Below are 18789 nucleotides of genomic sequence, written 5' to 3'. Positions count from 1 at the left end.
TGAAAATTCTTTTTTGTCTTTTTGCACTGTCTATATACAATGCTTGGAGGATATCTCCCCTCTATCTCTTCTAACTTATTTACACGTTAGAACTCCCCTCAACTCCACTAATTTGCCCTTCAGCCTCGACGGCTGGCACGTCCAGTCCTCCAGCTTAACTAGGTCAAGCTCAGTTTCCATGAACAAGTATTCGGCCACCATGGCCCGGACCTACTTCTCGTTAGAACAGCTTCATGTCTGAGCAGACAGCACATACCCTTGGAAACGGATGCAGAAGCATTCCGGTAAGCTTCTTCAAGACGTCGGGTCGTACCTGCTCGAGCCTCGAGAGCGGCGCATATACCCTAATGGCGGCCTCAAGCCGGGCTAGATTTGAGCTCTTGAAATGGGCCTTTTGCACAAGCACGAACAGCTTTCTCAGACTGTGAAAGTCAGCATCTTCTAGGCATAATTCAGGCGGGTTTAAGGGACTCACGTCGGACTCTGGAACCCAGGAGCAGACGCTACATAACCGTCCAACAAGAACGCTGCTGTCTCCAGGGTCGGAATAGCATAACGGTCGTCTGGGAGTTTCTCGTTCAAGACCTGGAGTAGGTCATGGATAATAGCAGTCGCAACCTCTGGATGTTGCCCAATCGGGTGTCGATTGATACTTTGTATCAAAGCTGAACGCGTGGCACGTATCAGGCCCTCAGAACCGGCAACAGCGGAGGTAGGAAGGCCTTGAAATAATGGGAGTCGTAGCCAGTCAATAGCCTGAAGTTCTAGCAGCTGAACGAAGTACTCGGTGGTGCAGACTTGACTAAAGTGCTCATAGCGCCTGTGATTTTTAGCGCACTTATCATACCAAGAGATGATAGTGTTGTACGTGTATATAGGTGATCGTACCTTGACAACGGCGGGAATTCACTAGCACTTTCCCAGAAAATTTGTAGACAAAGCCAAGCTTCGAGACGAACCTTGTCCAGCTTCTCTGCAGCAAGTCGGCAGAGACAACCGGCAATGTCCTGAACGTGCGACGGGTTCGTGCTGGCCTTCCGCTGAAGAACGACATTTGCTGCTTGGATACCTTCCAATCTAACCAAAGACCCGATATCACCACGTCTATCCGTTGTATAATCATTCAGAAAACCAATAAGGCTTTTGAAAATACTCTCCGTCACATCTGTTTCTTCATTGATACAATGACCTCTTAGTACCAAGCGGGGCACATACCTATATGCGGCAGCACTCCAGTAGTAAAGCTCTTGACGGCCACTACACGTTTCTCAATCAATTCCTCTTTCTCGGCACAGCGTATGAGCTCCTCGATGACCGATTCCCGAGTAGCATCCTCTGGACTAAGTTTGCCAAATATCGAACCGAGAACAGAGATTTGACCACGACCAGTCGGCAGGTTTCGAGTTGAACGGATATGTGAGAACCAGGCCTGCATTATCTCATCCTGTTTCGAGGGCGGTAGAAGGGACCACAAGTGAGAGATAGCTCGGGATGAGGCCCCGATAGAAACGTCGTCACTCCTTGATAGGCAGAGCATAAGAGTCTTACAAGCTTTCTCGAGCAGGATCGGAGGAGGTTCAGAGTTCAGGAGCTCTTTAACACGAGCTGAGGATTGAGAAAGTGATGATATCAAGCATGATGACGCCTCCGCGGTAAGTTCTGGACGGGAAGTCTGGAGGGTCAAGTCATCTTTGTTGGGACCAACGGGTGAATCAAATATTTCCCAGAACTTAGATATTTGTTTGGCGATATCGAGCGTATCATCTTCGGCTTGGCCAAGTTCGGAAGATTCAAAGGCAACGAAGGCGTCGATGACTGAGGATATAGCGAGTAAACATCCATGTCGTGTCTCGACATCACTGCGCGGAATGCTGTGAAGTTTGTTCCATAGCTTTTGAAGAATAACAAGCACAGACTTGCTAGCTTCTTGGGTGCTTAGGACTCCAAGGGCGTTTGCTGCATGTCTTCTGGATTCAGCGTCGGCCGAGCCGATGCCCTTCCACTGCATCAATGCCTCGACAAGGGGACTCCAGTATTGGGAGCTAAGAGCAACGGTGGCCTTTGCAACATCAATCATAGCCCGGGAACGGCGTGCTACTGCATGATAGTCCACCACCTGTACAATGGGTATACCTTCCACAATGGTATTTGGATGGCGACCGATGAGCTCTTGGAGCGCAGCAGAAGCACCTCTTCGGATATTGCCAGACGGGTCGGCACAGGCAGCACAAGCAAGCTCGATAGCAAGCATTTGAAGAATATTCACCTCACTCTGCGCAGTGGACGAATAGATTGCCTGCCGATCAATCGCGAGGAGCTCTTGGGTAGTATATTTCCGTGAGATGGCCCATATACCGAAGCAAGCGGCATCGCGAACACCGGTCCCTATCGAGCTTCCAATAGAAGACCGTTGCTCAAAGTCTAACCCAGATACAAGCGGCTGCAGCACATTAGGCAATTGGTGAGCTGGGGGAGCATGCCGAAATAGCAGATGGCCTAAGGTGAGAATAAGTCCCTGCCACCTTTGAGCATCAACAGCGCTCAAATTCCGCTTCAACATGCTTGTTCCGTATCTCCTCGCCTCAGACGGCGTGATGATCTTACCCTCCATTGTCTCGTATAGGATATTCTCCTCCAAGGAGCCAGTAACAGCTTCGATGACCTCGGTTGCCATGTCCGGGTCAAGCTTTAAGGTCACAATGCTCAGCGCTTTGCTTGCAGCCAATCGCACAGGGGTATCCTTATCTGCAAGCGCTGTCAAGAAGTGGTCAATCGCCTCCTCCAAGATATAGGAAACCTGGTCATCTGATAGTGGACTGTTGCTTCTCTCGCTGAGGGAAAGCGCCATGGCTGTGATAGACCGAACAATCTTGATCATAGTCTTTCGAGCTATAGCAGACGACAGAATCACTTCAGAGACTGCGGTACCACCTTGAACAAGCCGCATCGTTTGCTGGAATACTGGAATAATTAGTGGCTCAAAATCCTCGGCTTGGCCAGATCCAGCCAAACGTGCCAGAAAAGATAAAACTCCGAGGTACGCATAGACAACCGAGGGCTCAGTCTTCGCGGAAGGATGCAATACAGTAAATGCCCAGTCAGTAAGGCTCCTTAGGATACCTACGGCTTGCATATCCCCACGCAGAGCAAGCCGTGCAAGGAGGATAGTCGCGGCTTCACGCTCCTTCCCTGCTACATTGGCATAAGCCAATGCGACGGAGAGGAGAGATTTGGTTACTGCTGGCGTCTGTGGCGGTAGACGCTCGATCAGTTCATTTCCCCGGTATGGCACTGGTATATCGTTGGACGACATGGAAGACAGGTCAAAAGGGGCGAGCAAGAGATGCGAGAGCCAAATAAGCAGCACATAGCGCTCTTCCCAAACTAGTCGAAGAGGAATGTCACCAGCAGAGTCATTCGGCTCAGCGGCATCCCACTCGATAAAGGCCCGCAGCATGGGGTCGAGGTATTTCGGCTCATTGTTGAGGAACCTACTGATGACCTTGACACCTCGAACTTTACAAAAGGTATAGAGAAGCCTGCAAATGGCCCTGGGTAGAGGATACAGGGCCTTCGACTGCTGACTTGCTGATTTGGTAGCATATTGATCTCGATGCGTTAGCAAGTACGCCAACAGAGCGTCAACAAGAGGAGGCAAAAGTGATTGCAGATGCGGATCAAGCAACTGCGGCCATTCTTGGAAAGGTTCTAGCTACAGAACAGTAAGCAGATTGTCACTTGGAAGTGTATAGAGGAGCCTCAACTTACTAGGTTGACGAGGCGTTCTGTTTTCGAAACCAAGGTCCATCTCCTTGGAACCCGAGCGCTTTTTTGAGTGGACTGAGGCTTCCAGAGCAAAGAAGGCAGTTTGACCAAGAATTCCTCGACGAGGTCACCAGAGGCCCGCTGGAGTTTGAGTTCTCGGTCATCAGCTACGTCCATGATGGTTTGGCTGGAAAGATGATCAAGTAGATCAAGTAGATCAAGTAGATCAAGTAGATCAAGTAGATCAAGTAGATCAAGTACAAACAGCGGGGATCCGGCCCATCTCATAGTGTATCACGTGACATTCTTACCATCGCCATTTCCCTCGATACTTCCATCTTTCAATCTTTATCATTCATCTGAATAAATGCGATGCTATGAATTGCTTGAATAAAACAGTTAGGCATACGATCGTATACATTGACAGCGCTGCTATATAGTCCATTTTGCCCTGAGAACGTGGCGAAGTTGCACATATATATACTGACACCTACCCGCGTTTCTACGAGGACAAGACATGAGTCCGCGACTCCAGGCCCCTTCAAAGCTGCATAATCTGTGATCCAGAAATCTCACACAGCCAGCCGGATACTCTAATGTCAACTGCTCTCCCTACAATCCGTCGCTGTCTTCTGCATCCTCGTGCACCCCAAATTGCCCCTCCCAAACCACCACGGCCTAAGATCCGAAATCCCCTCTTCAAGCTCCGTATAGCTATCCCCAAGCGTCAAGGTAACCCTACAGTTCCATCTCTCCTCCCTATAAAGATCCTTATCTTCCTCCTTGCCATAAACCTCAACCTTCCGCGCCTGCGTCGCCGTGGCAGAGTACAACAGCGCAAGACCCACGAAGTGCGCCGTGGAAACTGGCAGTCCAGCGGCCATGATTGGAGCCGCGAGATGTGGCGGTAAGAGCGAGGTTACTGTTGCCGCTGGGGCGACGCCGTTGATTGTGATGCTGTCTTGCATGATGACGCTGCGGAGGGAGCGGATGAGGCCGATTAGCTGCAACAAGCAGTATCAGTACCGAACATCCAACATCACAAAGTTCTATTTAAAGAGTAGCCCTACCGCACTCTTCCCGGCCGCATAGACTGGCAAGCTCTGCTCAGGCGCATACGCAGTTGCACTGGATGTAACCACAATACTTCCCTCCCTGCCGTGTTTCTTCATGGAGCTCCATGCCAGCTTCACGACGTTAAGTACGCCACGTAGGTTGACATCAAGGACATCGTAGCTCGGCTCTTCCGGCCGCCATTCGAATCAAAGGTGTCCACAAAGTAGTTTGTGGATTCTGAGACGCCAGCGTTCGCGAAGACGTAGTCGACTGCTCCGATGGATGTGAAGATGGAGAGAAGAGATGACCGGGAGGTGATGTTGCAAGAATGGAAATTCAGCTTGTCAGGTTTAGGCTCAGGAGGAGGATTGGTATCGAGTATGTGCACCGTTGCGCCCTTGGAGAGGAGAATTAGGGCCGCGGCATGGCCAATGCCTGAGGAGCCCCCTGGACATGATTCAATAACCCTTACTTAAAAATGCCAGAAGTAGGGGTTGTTTGTACCAGTAATGAGGGCGGCTTTCCCCTCGAGTGAGGGAATGGAGTCTTCGGTGATGCTCAGAGAGGCCATTCAGTGCAGTGAAGATGTCTGATCTGCTAAGGGTAAGTAGGTCAGAGTTCGTCTCGCGGAAAAGAGCGATTTATATTCCTATTTACACGATTTACTTCTCCGATGACTTGTTATATAAGGCTTCGATAAGAGTGAGATAAGATGCAGGTGAGTAACGAAAGTATATCTACCTGGGAGGTATAGCCTCAAGCCATCCCAAATAGGAAATTCTCCGAGCCCTAACCCGAGCCCCAATGTCAGCTCAGGCCAGCCCAATTACGCTACGGCGTTTTTGATTCTAATGCCACTTACAAAGACCACACTCCCCTCAAGCATTCTACTAATGCATCGGCATCTAAAGAGGAAATCTTAATGCTCTTTGCCGGTGTAGTAATCGAAAAATCGCCGGGTTGATTACCAGTAAACCCAGGACGTCAGACGAAACCTTGGTATGGATTCAGTGTACCAGAAACAACCTGAACATGTATTTGAAGATTCGTTTGCTCTACCTTCTGAAGTGAAATGACCCCCCAAAGGACAATAAACCAGACGCCGAAGTATGAGATTAAAATAAGAAGAAGGAAAAATCCAAAAGACTGAAATATACACATGCAACAGAACTAGCCATGCCACAGCCACAACTCTTAGGATATTCTTTCCTCACACCTACAAATCCTCATCCCCAGAAGCAACTGTCGGATTTCTCGCATATCCTCCATACCCATTCCGCGCGAGCCTGGCCATTGTGTTGCGGATATGCATGACGGTGATAGCAACAGACAGCGAGTTCCATACATCCTGGCCCCTCTCTGAGAAATCGATTTCTGCGAAGAATTTTGCGGCAAGCTCCTCATCCGCCGAAGTACTATTCATAAGGCTTAGATCATATGTCAGTACAGCGAGAATGGGACCGGCGGCGAGGAACCCGATGAGCAAGGGTAGCTCGTCGTTGTTCGCGTCAGGTGTAGCAGCCAGGGCCTTTTTGTGCCGGACGGCGAGTTTCTTCAAGCGGCTATTGACACGCCCAAGTGCATCGATCATCTCCTCGCTGGGCCTTTTGGCGTGTAGCACATGGATCGGCATTGATGCACGATCGACCTCGAGGTTCACATCGTACAGTGCCCAGCGAATGTACTTCATGATATTCTGCTTTATGAGATTTTCAGGGTCCTTTTTCACCACACCGCAGTCCCTTACACGACCGCTGAGTGAGAAGAGGTTATTGAGTGACTTGATTGCTAGACGAAGTCAGTAGGACTTCTGGCGAGGTAGAAGCTGGAGCTTACCGTTGAATGTAGTGCTCCTGGATATCTGGATAATCGGCTCTGCTTGCTCTTTGCCCTCCTCGGGGAACAAGGAATCAGGCAAGGTCGGAAAATCAAACTGCCAATGCTTTGGGGCGAGTGGCTCAAACCCCCGCATCGCCAACTGTGAGAAGAGCTCTTTCTCCTTTGCGGTGTACATGTCCTTCGGAATGTTGAGTACATGCGCATACCGCCTATCTCGCTCCCTGTCATAGTCAAACACAACGGTTGCTTTCTCGTTGTGGGGTATTTCCCAAAGACCATTTTCCTCATCGTCGCTGTCGGGCAAGAAGTCACGGTCCTCCTCGTGATGAGTGGACTTCCGCCGTGATGCGGCTCCCGGCCCCAGTCTACCCTTACGGCTAGGGGTGCCATAGGAGGAAATGGTACTAGTGGTGGCTCTCGAGGGCGTAGATGGGGTTCCGAATCGTGCAGTCGGACGTGACAGGGCAGTGTCGCCAGGGCGTGCGCTACTCGGCGGGATTGCTGAGTTTGTTATTTAGTTCAAACGCATTGTAATGGGATCCAGGAGTCTTACGGAGTGACTGCTTTTTCGAAGTATAGTAATCACTATCATCGCTCGCATCTTCGACGGTCACTGTCTTGTACTTTCTTTTCGACGGAGTAGGCCTGACACTAATATTGTAATCCGGTGAGTCCGGCTCATCTCCCAGCGGTATGTATGCAGGATCAAGGGAGTATTGCCACTTAGCTGGGTTACTGACCTTCCTTCGCTCAGGATCGACTGCATTCCCTCGCTTGAGCTGCTAGACGCGCTGCTGTACGCCATGGTCGTAGGGCGTGCAAGAGTCCTTGCGTTATGGATTCGGCGGATATCGTAATTGCAATAGAGAAAAAGTTAAGCTTCGTAGATGGATAGGTGGAGTCCACGAGTCGAGTTGATGGAGACTTCGAAGTCGATGGGGAAGCGTGAGGAGTCGGGCGGGCGCTGGAGGGATGTCAGTTATGATTCGCATCGAGTCTTTGTGTTGCCGGAGAATAAAGAAGCTATTTCGGTACATAGATTGATACTAATTGTGGTTCGCTTCTTTGTCATGGTATGGTTAAAACCTTGGAAGAGGAAGACATCTGAGCACATAGAACGTGGCAGAGGCGTGGTTGACAGATGGAAGGAAAGACCGGAAATAGTCCTTTGTGAGGCGGGCGTAACACTGGAATTGACGATCTGGGCGACAATGAACTGGTTTTGCCGAGATGAGTGTTGCTGAACATTCTGAGATGGGTTCGACGCAGAGCACTCCTCAACCACCATAGTCAGGACTGGAATGGGTACAGCAGTAACTGGATGATGCAGTGGACTCGCTCCAGACGGAGCAAATATCTCCTTCCATTAAATCATACAGCATTATTAGTGGGGAAAAGATAATGAAGCACAATTACATTCCTTGAATGGCAAGGTTAACATTCCATTACAAGGGCAGACAACCGTTGAATAACCGGCAACCTCCCCAGATCACTCACTCCCACCATTTTTTTCTTCTCAATCTGCGCCCCAGAAGCCCACTCGCCCCTGTTCTCAAAACTCTTATGGGTATGTATGTGCAATGACTATTATTTCAGTGCAAAAGACGCAAAGCATTCATCAGAACCAAGAAGCAGGGATCTGACGTAAATCCAAGTTTGAACATCTCGCTGAAGGGAACGTTTCGACTAAGCAAAATCCGCGGTGTACGAGAAACCACGGAACTCTTCCTGCATGGCTTGAGAAAGAACTAGAAGGAAAAAGGGTTAGAACTAGGCGTGAGACAGAAGCAAGAGCGGTGCCTTACCTGATTGCACTGGAGTAAGCACAGGAGTGACGCTGGTAAACTCCTGGTCGAAGTTGCTAGTATCCGTTGCGCTGCTGATGGTCGGCATGAATGGTGGCGGGACTCGCTTGTGGTAGATGTCATCCCAGTTGATGTTGCGGAAAAAGGCGTGAGACATGACCTCTTGCGCATCTGTGGGGCCAGATCCAAGTCTCAGTTCTGGCTCGCGAGTCAACAGCTTCTGCAAGATAGAAACTGAGTCCCGGGGCATGTGGATGGGGTAGAGCGGCTCGTCTGCAAGAATGGCATCATAGATTTCGTCTTCATCTTCACCACGGAAAGGCGACTGTTGCAGAAGCATTTGGTAGATAAGAACACCAAAAGCCCACCAGTCAACGGCTCGACCATACTTCTTGTCGAGGAGAATCTATATAAGTGGTTAGCATCCGGCTTTAGTTGGATGGGTGAAGGGAGATCATACTTCAGGCGCCATGAATTCTGGCGTACCACAGAATGTGCTTGTGGTGGATCCGTACCACATGTTCTCCTTGCAAAGACCATAATCACCAATCTTGATGTGACCGTCTAGAGTTAGCAGGATGTTGTCGAGTTTCAGATCACGGTAGATGACACCGTTCTCGTGGAAGTACTTCAGAGCGAGCAGCACCTCCGCTGCATAGAACCTAGGAATTTCATCAGCATATGTCGAGGAGGAAAATGCACACGCGAACATACTGTGCTCTCTTGAGGCCGAACTGGCCCCGCTGGATGTGCAGCATCAGATCACCACCACTGATATACTCCATAACGAAGTACACACGAGTCTCTGTCTGGAAACAAGCGTGCAGGTTGAGAAGGAAGGGGTGGCGCTCTTTGTTCGCGACCAGGAAGACTCGCTTCTCAGATTTAGTGCTTTCTACTTCATCATTCTCGATGATGAACTCCTTCTTCAACACCTTGATGGCATACAGCTTCTTGGTGGATTTTGTCTCCGCCAACATGACCTTTCCAAAGTTACCCTTACCTAGAACAGCAAGGAAGTTGAAGTGGTCCAGACCAATTCTGACCTTCGATTGCTGAGGGGGTTCCTCCTTCACAGGAATTTGCGGTTGCATGACCTGCTGTTGCTGCGGCGGCTGAGGCGGGTGCATGCCGTAAGGTGCTGGAGCATTAACCTTCTGCATTGCCTGAGCAGGCGGGTAACCCTGCTGCATTCCACCTTGTTGCTGGTAAGATGCGTATGCGGCCGGGTCGTAATGAGCATGGGCGGGAGGTTGAGCAGGTCGACCGGTATCTGTTATATCGGTGGTTATTACGCGCGCAAATGAAAGAAAAGAACAAAAGCTGCTTACCAGGTATACGCTGCCCTGTTGCCGCGGCGGCCGCGGCAGCGGCAGGACTTGACGAAGAGGTTCGTGGGGGCAATGGCTGTCTCTGAGAAGTAGGCGATTGCGGTGGAATGTATGATGTCGCTGCGGCACTCACTGCTTCAGAAGACGGCGGCCGTTGCCCATAGGATGATGGGCTTTCCACAGGCTTTGGGTATGCATGACCTGTATCCTGGGAGCCGCCAGGTCGAAGCGTCTTCCCGCTGAGGCCAGAGCTGACGGAAGGAGACTTGTTGTGGTTTTTATGGCGGATAAGAGTTTCTAGAATCTGGTTCGCTGCTTCCATGGACATACCACAGAAGTCGGGTACGAGATGCGTACAATGCGCGTGGCAAGTAAGACCGCACTCTGTCAATAATAGTTAGCCTATATCTTCTGCCGTACAAAACATGCAAACTGAAGCTCACCTGAACAACGCTTAGCGTTCTTTCGTCCGAAAGGCAGTAAGTATCCGCAATGACAACACCAGTTGGCAGAGATGTTGGAGAAGCCTTCGAAACGATGCGGGATGCGGTGGTTGATCTTCTCTTCGTCGGGATCCGTCTCATAGTTCGCCTTGCTAATACACTTCGTGACAACCTTGGGGTAGCATTTTTTGTGACAGGTATATTTGCAGTCGGCACATTGCATACCGGCAGCATATTTCAAGAAATCGCCGCAAAGAGCACAACGCATGATGTTGTAGAATTGCTGCGTAACAAACTTGTGACCTTGCTTCTCGTGGACCTCCTCCTTCCTTTGTCGAACGGCACCTTGACGGTTGAGACCAATGTCGAATGGTCGTCGATCTTTCAACTGCTTGGCTAGAAGAGGTGTTAGCGAGAGAGGTAGGATCAGCATGACGAGACTTATTACCAAAGCTCATTGATATATAGATCTTGCCCACCGGCTCCAGGGCAAACCATGCCTCAACCATCAGCGGAGCACCAGCACCGCCCATTTGGCCTTCTGCTCCAGGGTTGCCGTAGCTTGCGGAGGCGCCATATTGTGCTGAACCGGCCGAGCCAGCAGGATCAGGCCTTCCAGGACCACCGCCAGGGCCCATCTTATCTGCCGACACCCATCCTGAAGCATTGATTTCGGTCTCAATCTTCTTTCGACGCATTTCCTCCGCGATATCGGTGATGCGCAACCACAGCATACCGATCGGGGTGGGTCTATCGCCAGCCTTGTCGTACACGGTAAGCTCAACCTCGTTTGCTTTATCGATGTCAAGATTGAATGTCTCATCCTGCCACCTGTCGGATCTGGTCGCCTTTGTTCTGGCCTTGATAGTATCTTCGACCTTCACAATAACGAATGTTTCAGGGCCTCTGGAGAATCTTGAGCTAGTCGCATGGTCGACGTCCTGAACGGCATGGATCCGCATTGTCAAAAGACCAGTTAGCGGCTTGCGCAGGTTCGGCGCGCTTAAACTTTCATCTGCGGCGATCAGCGTTAGCTATGAAAAAAGGCACACATGGACCAAGTAGTTTCGCACCGTCCGCAGTATCTGCCGACTCAATATCAACATGAAGGTCTTCATATCGCTTGAGGGCCTGCTTTAATAGCTGGATCTTCTGGTTACTCTCAATCCGTCGGCCCTCAGCATCCGTGCGACTCTTCCTATCACCTTCGTCTTGGTACAGCCGAACCATCTTCTCAATACCCGCCTTATATTGTTTCTCGACACTCAGCTTAAATTCAAGCTGCGACAACATGAGCTGAATCTTGGGTCCAAGATATTGGGTATCATATTTAATCAAGTCTAGAGAAGGTACGCATCAGTATACGGCCTGCATAGCATAGCGGCAGCTCGCGGCCGAAGACTGCACGCATTCTAACATACCTAGTTTTGTATAATTTGGGCGGGCTTTAGGCACAGGCGCGAAAGGTCGAGGATCCTTGAAAGGAGCGCTTGAGGGCATAGATCCCCCGCCAGGCTGCGGATAATGTGCAGAATCACCGTAGGGATCTTTCGGCGGAGGGGCGGGACCATCATCAGGATTCGGTGGTAGGCGTTTATCGGTAGGTGAACCAGACTCTCGCTCCATCTGACGCAGCTGCAGCTCCTTCATCTTTTCCTCCAGGTAAATGATGTTCTTATTTCCTTCTTGGATGTTCGCGTTAATCCTCTGTTGCACTAGAGGGTTATCGGTCGACTGTCGCATATTCGTTGCGGCGGCAATAAGAGCTCTCTCCCGCTCGATCTTGCGGTAAACCGAGGCGATGAGCTCGTCCCCGTCCATGGTGAATGAGGCCTAACCTAGGGGTCGTGGTCGGGGAACGAACTCGAGGGGCGGTGCGACAAAGCGACCGGTTGAAGAGGGGTAGGGGAGGTAATAGACGACAAAAAGCAGGAGAAACTCCGTCGAAAACAGGCACGGAGTAGAAGAGATCAGAAAGGTAGGTCGGTGCCGGCAGATTCGAGATTGGGCGTGGATCAGGGAGGGGAGGGTTGAGTGTGGAGAGCGACCTCAGAGGCGGAAGATGTCCACCGCGGGGGCTTTTGTTGACACCGGAAGAGGGAGGGGGCAGCACAGTCTCTAACCAACATGCAACCTCAATAATCCTCAGCAGATCTTTTCAAATCCTTGACACATGTGAGACAACACCGTCAGTCGATGACGAAATGAGGTCGCTTTCTCAGATTCCCGTGGCAAGGTCGATAATTATCCACAATTCAGAGGATCGTAAGGGGCTGTGCGATACTTAGGCAGTCCGGTACGGTCTGGTTGTATGGTTGCGAGGCTTAGTCGGAGAGATCCAGACTTCGCAAGATATCAAAGAGTGTATGTCCGACTTGATTACCTCGGGCTTTATCACGCTGAGTCCTTGAGGAGTGGTTGGTCTAATTGGTATAAAGTATGGCCTCACCTCACGCGTCCCTGATGAAAGGAATGAGACCCAGGAATTCTCTCGCCGACAAACGGACCAGGCGGTCCCAATACCCAGCTTGGGACAGAAGAAGCGATGTGCAGATCAAGAATCTTGCCTCAGCTATTAGCCGGCCAGAATTCGTCACCGCGAACCGTATCTGTTCCATCAGCAGGGATCTCCGGAGCCTACTTCCAACCATGATTGCGATGAACCCCTCATTAGGCCTCGAACATCCCTGACTGCAGGCTTTCAAGGCAAAGCAGCAGATGCTTGAGCTACGGAATCCAGAATCTAATCGATCATGCCTAGATGCTCCCACGGGCCACGGTCCACGGGTACAGTCCAGCGTCTCTGCCCCTTGCTGTATACTGGTTCTTGGAATCTTTGACTGCATCCAAGGGTCATGCGCCTTGTTTCTGGAACGTTGAGGCATCTGGTCTGATCAACGGCGATAACCGCTCCTGATCTACCCGGCCAGTGACGGGTTCCATCTATCGGTAATCCTACCTGATTATCCGTATCTGACTCTTGCATCAGTGGCGTTGTAGGAGTGCATCGGGCACAGAAGTTGCGACTGCGCTCTATATTCGGTTTAGTGCTCACGTGATAACAAAATATCTTTACATGGCGGGGAACCCTGGAGGGGTCTAGTTTCTCAATTTCGACCGTCCTGTGCGCATTTAGCTTTATTGCTCAAGAGCTAAAGACCGAAATACGCTCGAATAACTCGCAATGCCTCCCCCAAGACGTAAAGTCCTTGCGACAGCTGAGGAGACTATGTTTCCGCCTGATGGACTAGAACCGGGTCAAGAGATAGCGCGAGTCATTAAAGCCACGGGAAACAACATCTATTCGGTTCAATTCCCCTCGAAGAAGACGGCGCTTGTCGAGTTACCTGCTAAATTCCGATCCACCATCTGGATGAAGCGAGGTTCGTTTGTCGTGGTGGACACCAACGCTCTAGACACCCGCGACAACAAACTTGAGGGGGAGATCGTCAACATCGTTCGCGACGAGAAAGCCTGGCGCAAAGCACACTACTGGTGAGTGGTACCACATTGCCGCTGGTACCATTGATCTAACACCTGGAGAAGGCCCAAAGAATTCGCCAAACAGCCGGTCGTGGGATCTGACGACGAAGACGAATCTAACGTTGGGAAAATGCCTTCCTCTGACGAGTCGGATGTCTAAAGAAGCGATGACTGGCTCACTGCCCATTACCGAATGCCTCTCGTGCAATCTGTTCCCTCTCCGGGCAGTCTAGATCACACAACCTCGGATGGTCGCAACCGGTCAACCCCAAAATGCTACCAACAACGAGTCAAGACGCTCACTGAACGTGCTCTTTCGCTTCTGATGTCGGAGGTGAATCGGAGAACGCGCGGTTCCTGTTGATAAGGACGCCGTACACTTGGGCGCATAGCGAGAGGACCACAACTGCAGAACTCATGTTGGTGCTCGGGTATACATTCCAAGCCAACTCCTGCGTAAGCCACAGTCCGCACACGAAAGCTGGGTGATATCCAGCCCGCCAAAGGAGGAACGGTGTTGCCCAGGCGAGATAGGCGAAGAATTGATAATGTATCGACCTTGCACACAGCAGGCCGACAGCGAGGGATGTCAATAGTACGGTCATGGTAAAGGAAGGATGAAGTGCCATTTTGCGATGTTGCCCAGTGAGGAATTTACCGGCAAAGTTGGGCAAGTCGGTACCGGATGGTCTCAGAAAGCTCGTGGTCCCAAAGACAACCAGTATGAGCAAATGCAAAGCAATCAAGCCCTGCGAGAAGCGCGTGGACAGAAATATATCCTCTCCCACGAATCTCCAGTTCACTGTCCACTTGAACATAAATTGTCTGCCGAATTCAAAGGCGCGCTCAAAGTAGCCGCTAGGGTTCGTCTGCAGGAACGGCACCGCAAGCAAAACCTAGTTGATGTAAGTTTTCTGTACTCAGAGATCCTCAGAGCGAGGCTAGCACAGACCTGAACACCCAAAGCCAAACCCGCCAACCTGATGCACCGCCCAATATCCAGGCTCAAGGCAAGCACGGCAACGACCGCCGGGACCAGAAGTAGCAAGGTCATCTTAACCCCCAGCCCAAATGACCAAATCACAACTGCCGGCGCCCACTTGCGATTCATGAACAGCCAAATAGAGCCCCACATAGCAAGTCCCGCAAGCCCATCGTTGAAGAGCCGCAGCATGTAAACGCTATGCAGCCGCTTTGACAAAACCAACAGCGGAAACAAGTATGGCGGAGCCCCTACCCGTCTATAGCAAGCCATGACAATCGTAAGTGTTATCAGATATAAAAATGCGAAAATGATCTGCCCGAAGGCGATGTCCCTTCCTTCGTCGGTAACGTGGTACAGGGCCGAGTAGCTGTAAACGTGGGCGGCTGGGTAGACGAGCGGGCCGGTTGAGCCTTCGATTCGAGTGTAGTCGCGCTCGCCGGAGAGGTAGAGCTTTATCTGCTGCATGTATGTTGTCCAGTCGATTTCAGTGTCTAGTGCAGCCCATGTTAGTTGGCTATCTAGGGTGGGAGGGATGTGGTGCAGCTTACATGGGATTTTCCAGATAATGAGGGCGCATAGAAGGCCATCGCCAATGTTGAGTAGCGGGGCGATCCACCTTGTATGCCTGGGGTTCAAGCACAGATCGCGCGCGAGCTCTGTCAATGCCATTGTGGTTGTTGATGGAGAGGAGCTCCGTCGCAATTGTCAGAGTATGTTGGCCTTAAGGCTGGCCGCGGCCGCGGCCGGGGCCGGGCCAATGATAGCTGTCCGTTTTGGGCTTAGTATCAACGTTTCAAGCTGTCATAACAGGGATTTTCGAGAAATTATTGAGTAGGCAGGCTCGAGTCATCATGTATACTTGGTAATGATCATTCTATTTTTTTACATATAGAATCTTTCTAAGCATAAATCCAACCATATGAAAACAGGATATGGCGGTAAATGTACAAGGGTATATCGCGTTTGGACCTCCATTCGCTTCATGGTTCAAGGTGCGCTTCTGGTAGGCACCATTGAGTCCGTAATAGACTGTACTTGGGTCCCGGACGTAGTATAGTCTTCCAGCTCTTCATAATGTAACATTGCGTCCCCGGGTATTAGCCCCGCTGTCCCCCACCATCCGCTCATCGATTCTCTCCCGGAGGTCCTTGCGCGTCTGTCCCTTTCGGGAAACCTAGCAGGTTCCCAATGACTCCAGTAGGTTTTGGTACTGGACATTCATGTCTAACGTTGGTGTACTGCTTCGCTTCCTCCTCCAATTGCAGAAACGTTGCGATCTCTTCATCGGCAGCAGCTGTGGGTTTCGGCGGGAGCATGCTCCCTTCTTGTGCTAACATCTCGGTATCCTTCCGTCGCCGTCTGCGCACCCTCTGTATTTGTTGACCGTCGGGGCCGATGATCATCTCGGAGTCGGCGAATGTGGTACGCGGGGCCGGGCAAGGGAAGACGTGTGGAATACCGACAACCACAAGTGACGCGAGTAAAGTGCCCGCGAAAAGACCGGTTGTAGACCGTGATCGCGGATGGAGATGGGGCGGCATGTTTATGAAAACTGAGAAACGATCGATTATTTGAGAGGTAGGTTGAGAACGTTCACGGCATTGGATGGGTTGACTGTGTGGGCTGATCAGTTACGACAACCTTACACGAGGAGATTGGGGTAGAAACATACAGTCCAGGTAGATAGAGGTGTATATGAATGGAAATTGAGCTAGTTCATGCCCTAGAGAGACATGGCCTGTTCAATGGCACTGCGGAGGGGTCGATAGCTCCAGGGCCTGACCGGATGAAGCCGCACTTGGAGCCGGTGGAAGAGAGAACTCGGCCTGGGCTTGGCGATCAGATCTAATCTAATCTTCAGCCACTGTCATTGGTCAGCCAGGCTTCCGCCCAGCGAAACGCGACTCTGCCCGGAGAACTGCCAGAGCGCGCAAAGCATCACCTCCCTGCATCAGCAGACCCCACGAGTACGACGCCTCATTGCAGGTCTCTCTTTTACATTCACCTCATCTTTCTCTCTCTGAGGCTACTTGAAGAGAACATCAAATGAGAAGAAAATGATCGTCTCGTTTCCACACTCGTAGTGGACCATTCTTTCCAATCCGGAGCTCCAACTCGCCGTCTCGGTCTCCCCGCCGCTCTCTCATTCATCCAGACCTTACGACCCACAGAAAGCCTTCTTTCAAGCCCAACCATCCTCATAGACTTGGTCTCTCACTTGCGCTAGGTTACTATGAGCGATCTTGATAGGTACCGTTCTGCGGCCATCGCCTTATTGATGGCTCGAGCTAATGTTTGCGTCCATGTAGGGCGATCGCCCAACTCCGCGCCTGTCGCTTAATCCCCGAGGCTCAAGTCCGCGAACTCTGCTACAAGGCGCGAGAGCTCCTGATAGAAGAAGGGAACGTGGTATGCGTTGATGCACCAGTGACGATATGCGGGGATATCCATGGACAGTTCCACGACCTGATGGAGCTGTTCCGAGTTGGCGGAGATGTTCCTGACACCAACTACCTGTTTATGGGAGATTTCGTCGACCGTGGGTTCTATTCATTAGAGTCGTTCCTGCTCCTTCTTTGTCTCAAAGTCCGCTATCCCGATCGGATCACGTTGATTCGCGGCAACCACGAATCCCGACAGATTACAACAGTCTATGGCTTTTATGACGAGTGTATCCGCAAATACGGAAGTGCCAATGTCTGGAGATATTGCTGCGAGGTGTTTGACTACCTAGCACTTGGGGCTCTGGTCCTTGGGGCTAGCTCAGATCTGGAGCCGTCAGGACCATCTTACAACGACACGACACAATCTACCATGTCTACCGAAGACGGCGAACTCGAGACCGAGGTGCTAAACTCCAGAGGAGAAGTCATCATGAACACATATAAACAAAGACCAAGAAGCTCACTAGACAACGGAAGCACGTCACCGTCTAGGACGCAGAGCCAGACACCCATACGAACCGGCGCCCCAGGAACAGGCGCATCCGGCAGTGGAGGCGCCAGCAACAACAGCAGCCGAACCGGCGCCGTCCTCTGCGTCCACGGCGGTTTATCCCCACTCATTGACACAGTCGATAAGATTCGTCTCATCGATCGCAAGCAGGAAGTCCCCCACGAAGGCGCCATGTGCGACCTCCTCTGGTCCGACCCCGATGAGATCGACGGCTGGGGCCTTAGCCCCCGCGGCGCAGGCTTCCTCTTCGGCGCCGATATCGTCAAGGGATTCAACTATAAGAACGACCTCTCCCTCATCGCGCGCGCCCACCAGCTCGTCATGGAGGGCTACAAGGAAATGTTCGACGGCGGGATCGTCACCGTCTGGTCGGCGCCTAATTATTGCTATCGTTGCGGGAATGTCGCTGCTATCCTGGAGCTAGGCGAAGACACGACTAATGGGGGCACGGTCACCAGAAGTAACGGCGACTATAACCGGAGTCATGGAATCTTATCCAGTAACATGAATAAACCGGCCCTGCGTAGCCCTGGGCGGAGATATCGCGTCTTTGAAGCCGCTGCGCAGGATACAAGGGGTATGCCTGCAAAGAAGCCCGTTGCTGATTACTTCCTGGTAAGTTTCCCCCCTCTGCTAGGTGGATATCTATATTTTGCGCTGACCATTTGATTTATAGTGATACCACCACTACTACTTCTTCTTCCTCCCTCTCTCAGAGCCATCTTCTTACATACACGTCATCCTCACATATATACTCCATCATCCATCATCTTCTTCCTATCTCTCACCCTGGCTCTTTCATCTCATATCTACTCCATCTAAACATTGTCCTTTTCACCTACTTCCCACCTACCTAGTTTCCTCGGTCTTTATTGGGCCGTGCTGAATTGATGACGACATTAGATATTTATCTGGTTTTTCATTTTGCAACTACTTTGTTTCTAGGGAATGGAATGAGACTTTTGCTAGCATTGAATCTAAACTTATTTGTTTCTGCGCCTCATCATTGAGATCCATCTATGTTAGCAAGTGATATCTCCTACGCCACAGAACCATCCATCGATGTCCTTATACCCCTGTCACTCTCGCGACATGGAATTGTTACCTGCTAGATCCACCTTAGACTA

At 51.0% G+C, this 18789-nt stretch overlaps 8 protein-coding genes across 8 annotated transcripts; 2 read left to right on the top strand and 6 right to left on the bottom strand.

Moving 5' to 3' along the window:
- Positions 1-75: 75 nt before the first annotated feature.
- BDW74DRAFT_178448 (tubulin-specific chaperone D) lies at positions 76-3942 on the bottom strand (the record flags this gene model as incomplete). The annotated part of the gene is made up of 6 exons (XM_073729205.1): positions 76-210; positions 257-422; positions 476-820; positions 889-1165; positions 1216-3712; positions 3769-3942. 6 exons carry the CDS (start codon positions 3940-3942, stop codon positions 76-78), a joined length of 3594 nt encoding a protein of 1197 aa, XP_073583602.1.
- A 422-nt stretch (positions 3943-4364) lies between these two features.
- BDW74DRAFT_178447 (uncharacterized protein) lies at positions 4365-5392 on the bottom strand (the record flags this gene model as incomplete). The annotated part of the gene is made up of 4 exons (XM_073729204.1): positions 4365-4769; positions 4836-4920; positions 4971-5268; positions 5326-5392. The coding sequence occupies 4 exons, from the start codon at positions 5390-5392 to the stop codon at positions 4365-4367; spliced, it is 855 nt and encodes a 284-aa protein (XP_073583601.1).
- Positions 5393-5820: 428 nt separating this feature from the next.
- Positions 5821-7217, bottom strand: BDW74DRAFT_22999 (uncharacterized protein). The gene is made up of 3 exons (XM_073732267.1): positions 7214-7217; positions 6658-7161; positions 5821-6609 (listed from the first exon to the last, which is right to left on the bottom strand). The coding sequence occupies exons 2-3, from the start codon at positions 6833-6835 to the stop codon at positions 6038-6040; spliced, it is 750 nt and encodes a 249-aa protein (XP_073583600.1). The 5' UTR covers positions 6836-7161; positions 7214-7217; the 3' UTR covers positions 5821-6037.
- Positions 7218-8147: 930 nt separating this feature from the next.
- On the bottom strand, positions 8148-12374 carry pkcA (protein kinase c). The gene is made up of 9 exons (XM_073732270.1): positions 11661-12374; positions 11313-11579; positions 10688-11254; positions 10240-10635; positions 9797-10180; positions 9180-9738; positions 8926-9127; positions 8466-8871; positions 8148-8408 (listed from the first exon to the last, which is right to left on the bottom strand). The coding sequence occupies exons 1-9, from the start codon at positions 12058-12060 to the stop codon at positions 8347-8349; spliced, it is 3243 nt and encodes a 1080-aa protein (XP_073583599.1). The 5' UTR covers positions 12061-12374; the 3' UTR covers positions 8148-8346.
- Positions 12375-13274: 900 nt separating this feature from the next.
- Positions 13275-13952, top strand: BDW74DRAFT_23012 (putative eukaryotic translation initiation factor eIF1a-like protein). Its single transcript, XM_073732268.1, has 2 exons — positions 13275-13734; positions 13786-13952. Exons 1-2 carry the CDS (start codon positions 13424-13426, stop codon positions 13880-13882), a joined length of 408 nt encoding a protein of 135 aa, XP_073583598.1. The 5' UTR covers positions 13275-13423; the 3' UTR covers positions 13883-13952.
- alg3 (dolichyl-P-Man:Man(5)GlcNAc(2)-PP-dolichol alpha-1,3-mannosyltransferase) lies at positions 13740-15449 on the bottom strand. Its single transcript, XM_073732269.1, has 3 exons — positions 15256-15449; positions 14675-15198; positions 13740-14618 (listed from the first exon to the last, which is right to left on the bottom strand). Exons 1-3 carry the CDS (start codon positions 15374-15376, stop codon positions 14022-14024), a joined length of 1242 nt encoding a protein of 413 aa, XP_073583597.1. The 5' UTR covers positions 15377-15449; the 3' UTR covers positions 13740-14021.
- A 114-nt stretch (positions 15450-15563) lies between these two features.
- On the bottom strand, positions 15564-16476 carry BDW74DRAFT_153668 (uncharacterized protein). The gene is made up of 2 exons (XM_073724560.1): positions 16380-16476; positions 15564-16321 (listed from the first exon to the last, which is right to left on the bottom strand). The coding sequence occupies exon 2, from the start codon at positions 16246-16248 to the stop codon at positions 15832-15834; it is 417 nt and encodes a 138-aa protein (XP_073583596.1). The 5' UTR covers positions 16249-16321; positions 16380-16476; the 3' UTR covers positions 15564-15831.
- A 365-nt stretch (positions 16477-16841) lies between these two features.
- Positions 16842-18768, top strand: BDW74DRAFT_22979 (serine/threonine-protein phosphatase). Its single transcript, XM_073732266.1, has 3 exons — positions 16842-16957; positions 17017-18277; positions 18339-18768. Exons 1-3 carry the CDS (start codon positions 16941-16943, stop codon positions 18339-18341), a joined length of 1281 nt encoding a protein of 426 aa, XP_073583595.1. The 5' UTR covers positions 16842-16940; the 3' UTR covers positions 18342-18768.
- The last annotated feature ends 21 nt before the right edge of the window (positions 18769-18789 follow it).

The sequence above is a fragment of the Aspergillus multicolor genome, assembly GCF_047715735.1.
Source record: "Aspergillus multicolor strain CBS 133.54 unplaced genomic scaffold BDW74scaffold_13, whole genome shotgun sequence".
Taxonomy (NCBI): Eukaryota; Fungi; Ascomycota; class Eurotiomycetes; order Eurotiales; family Aspergillaceae; genus Aspergillus; species Aspergillus multicolor.
The sequence above is the reverse complement of the archived record's forward strand: the minus strand, read 5'-3'. Positions and strand labels throughout refer to the sequence as shown.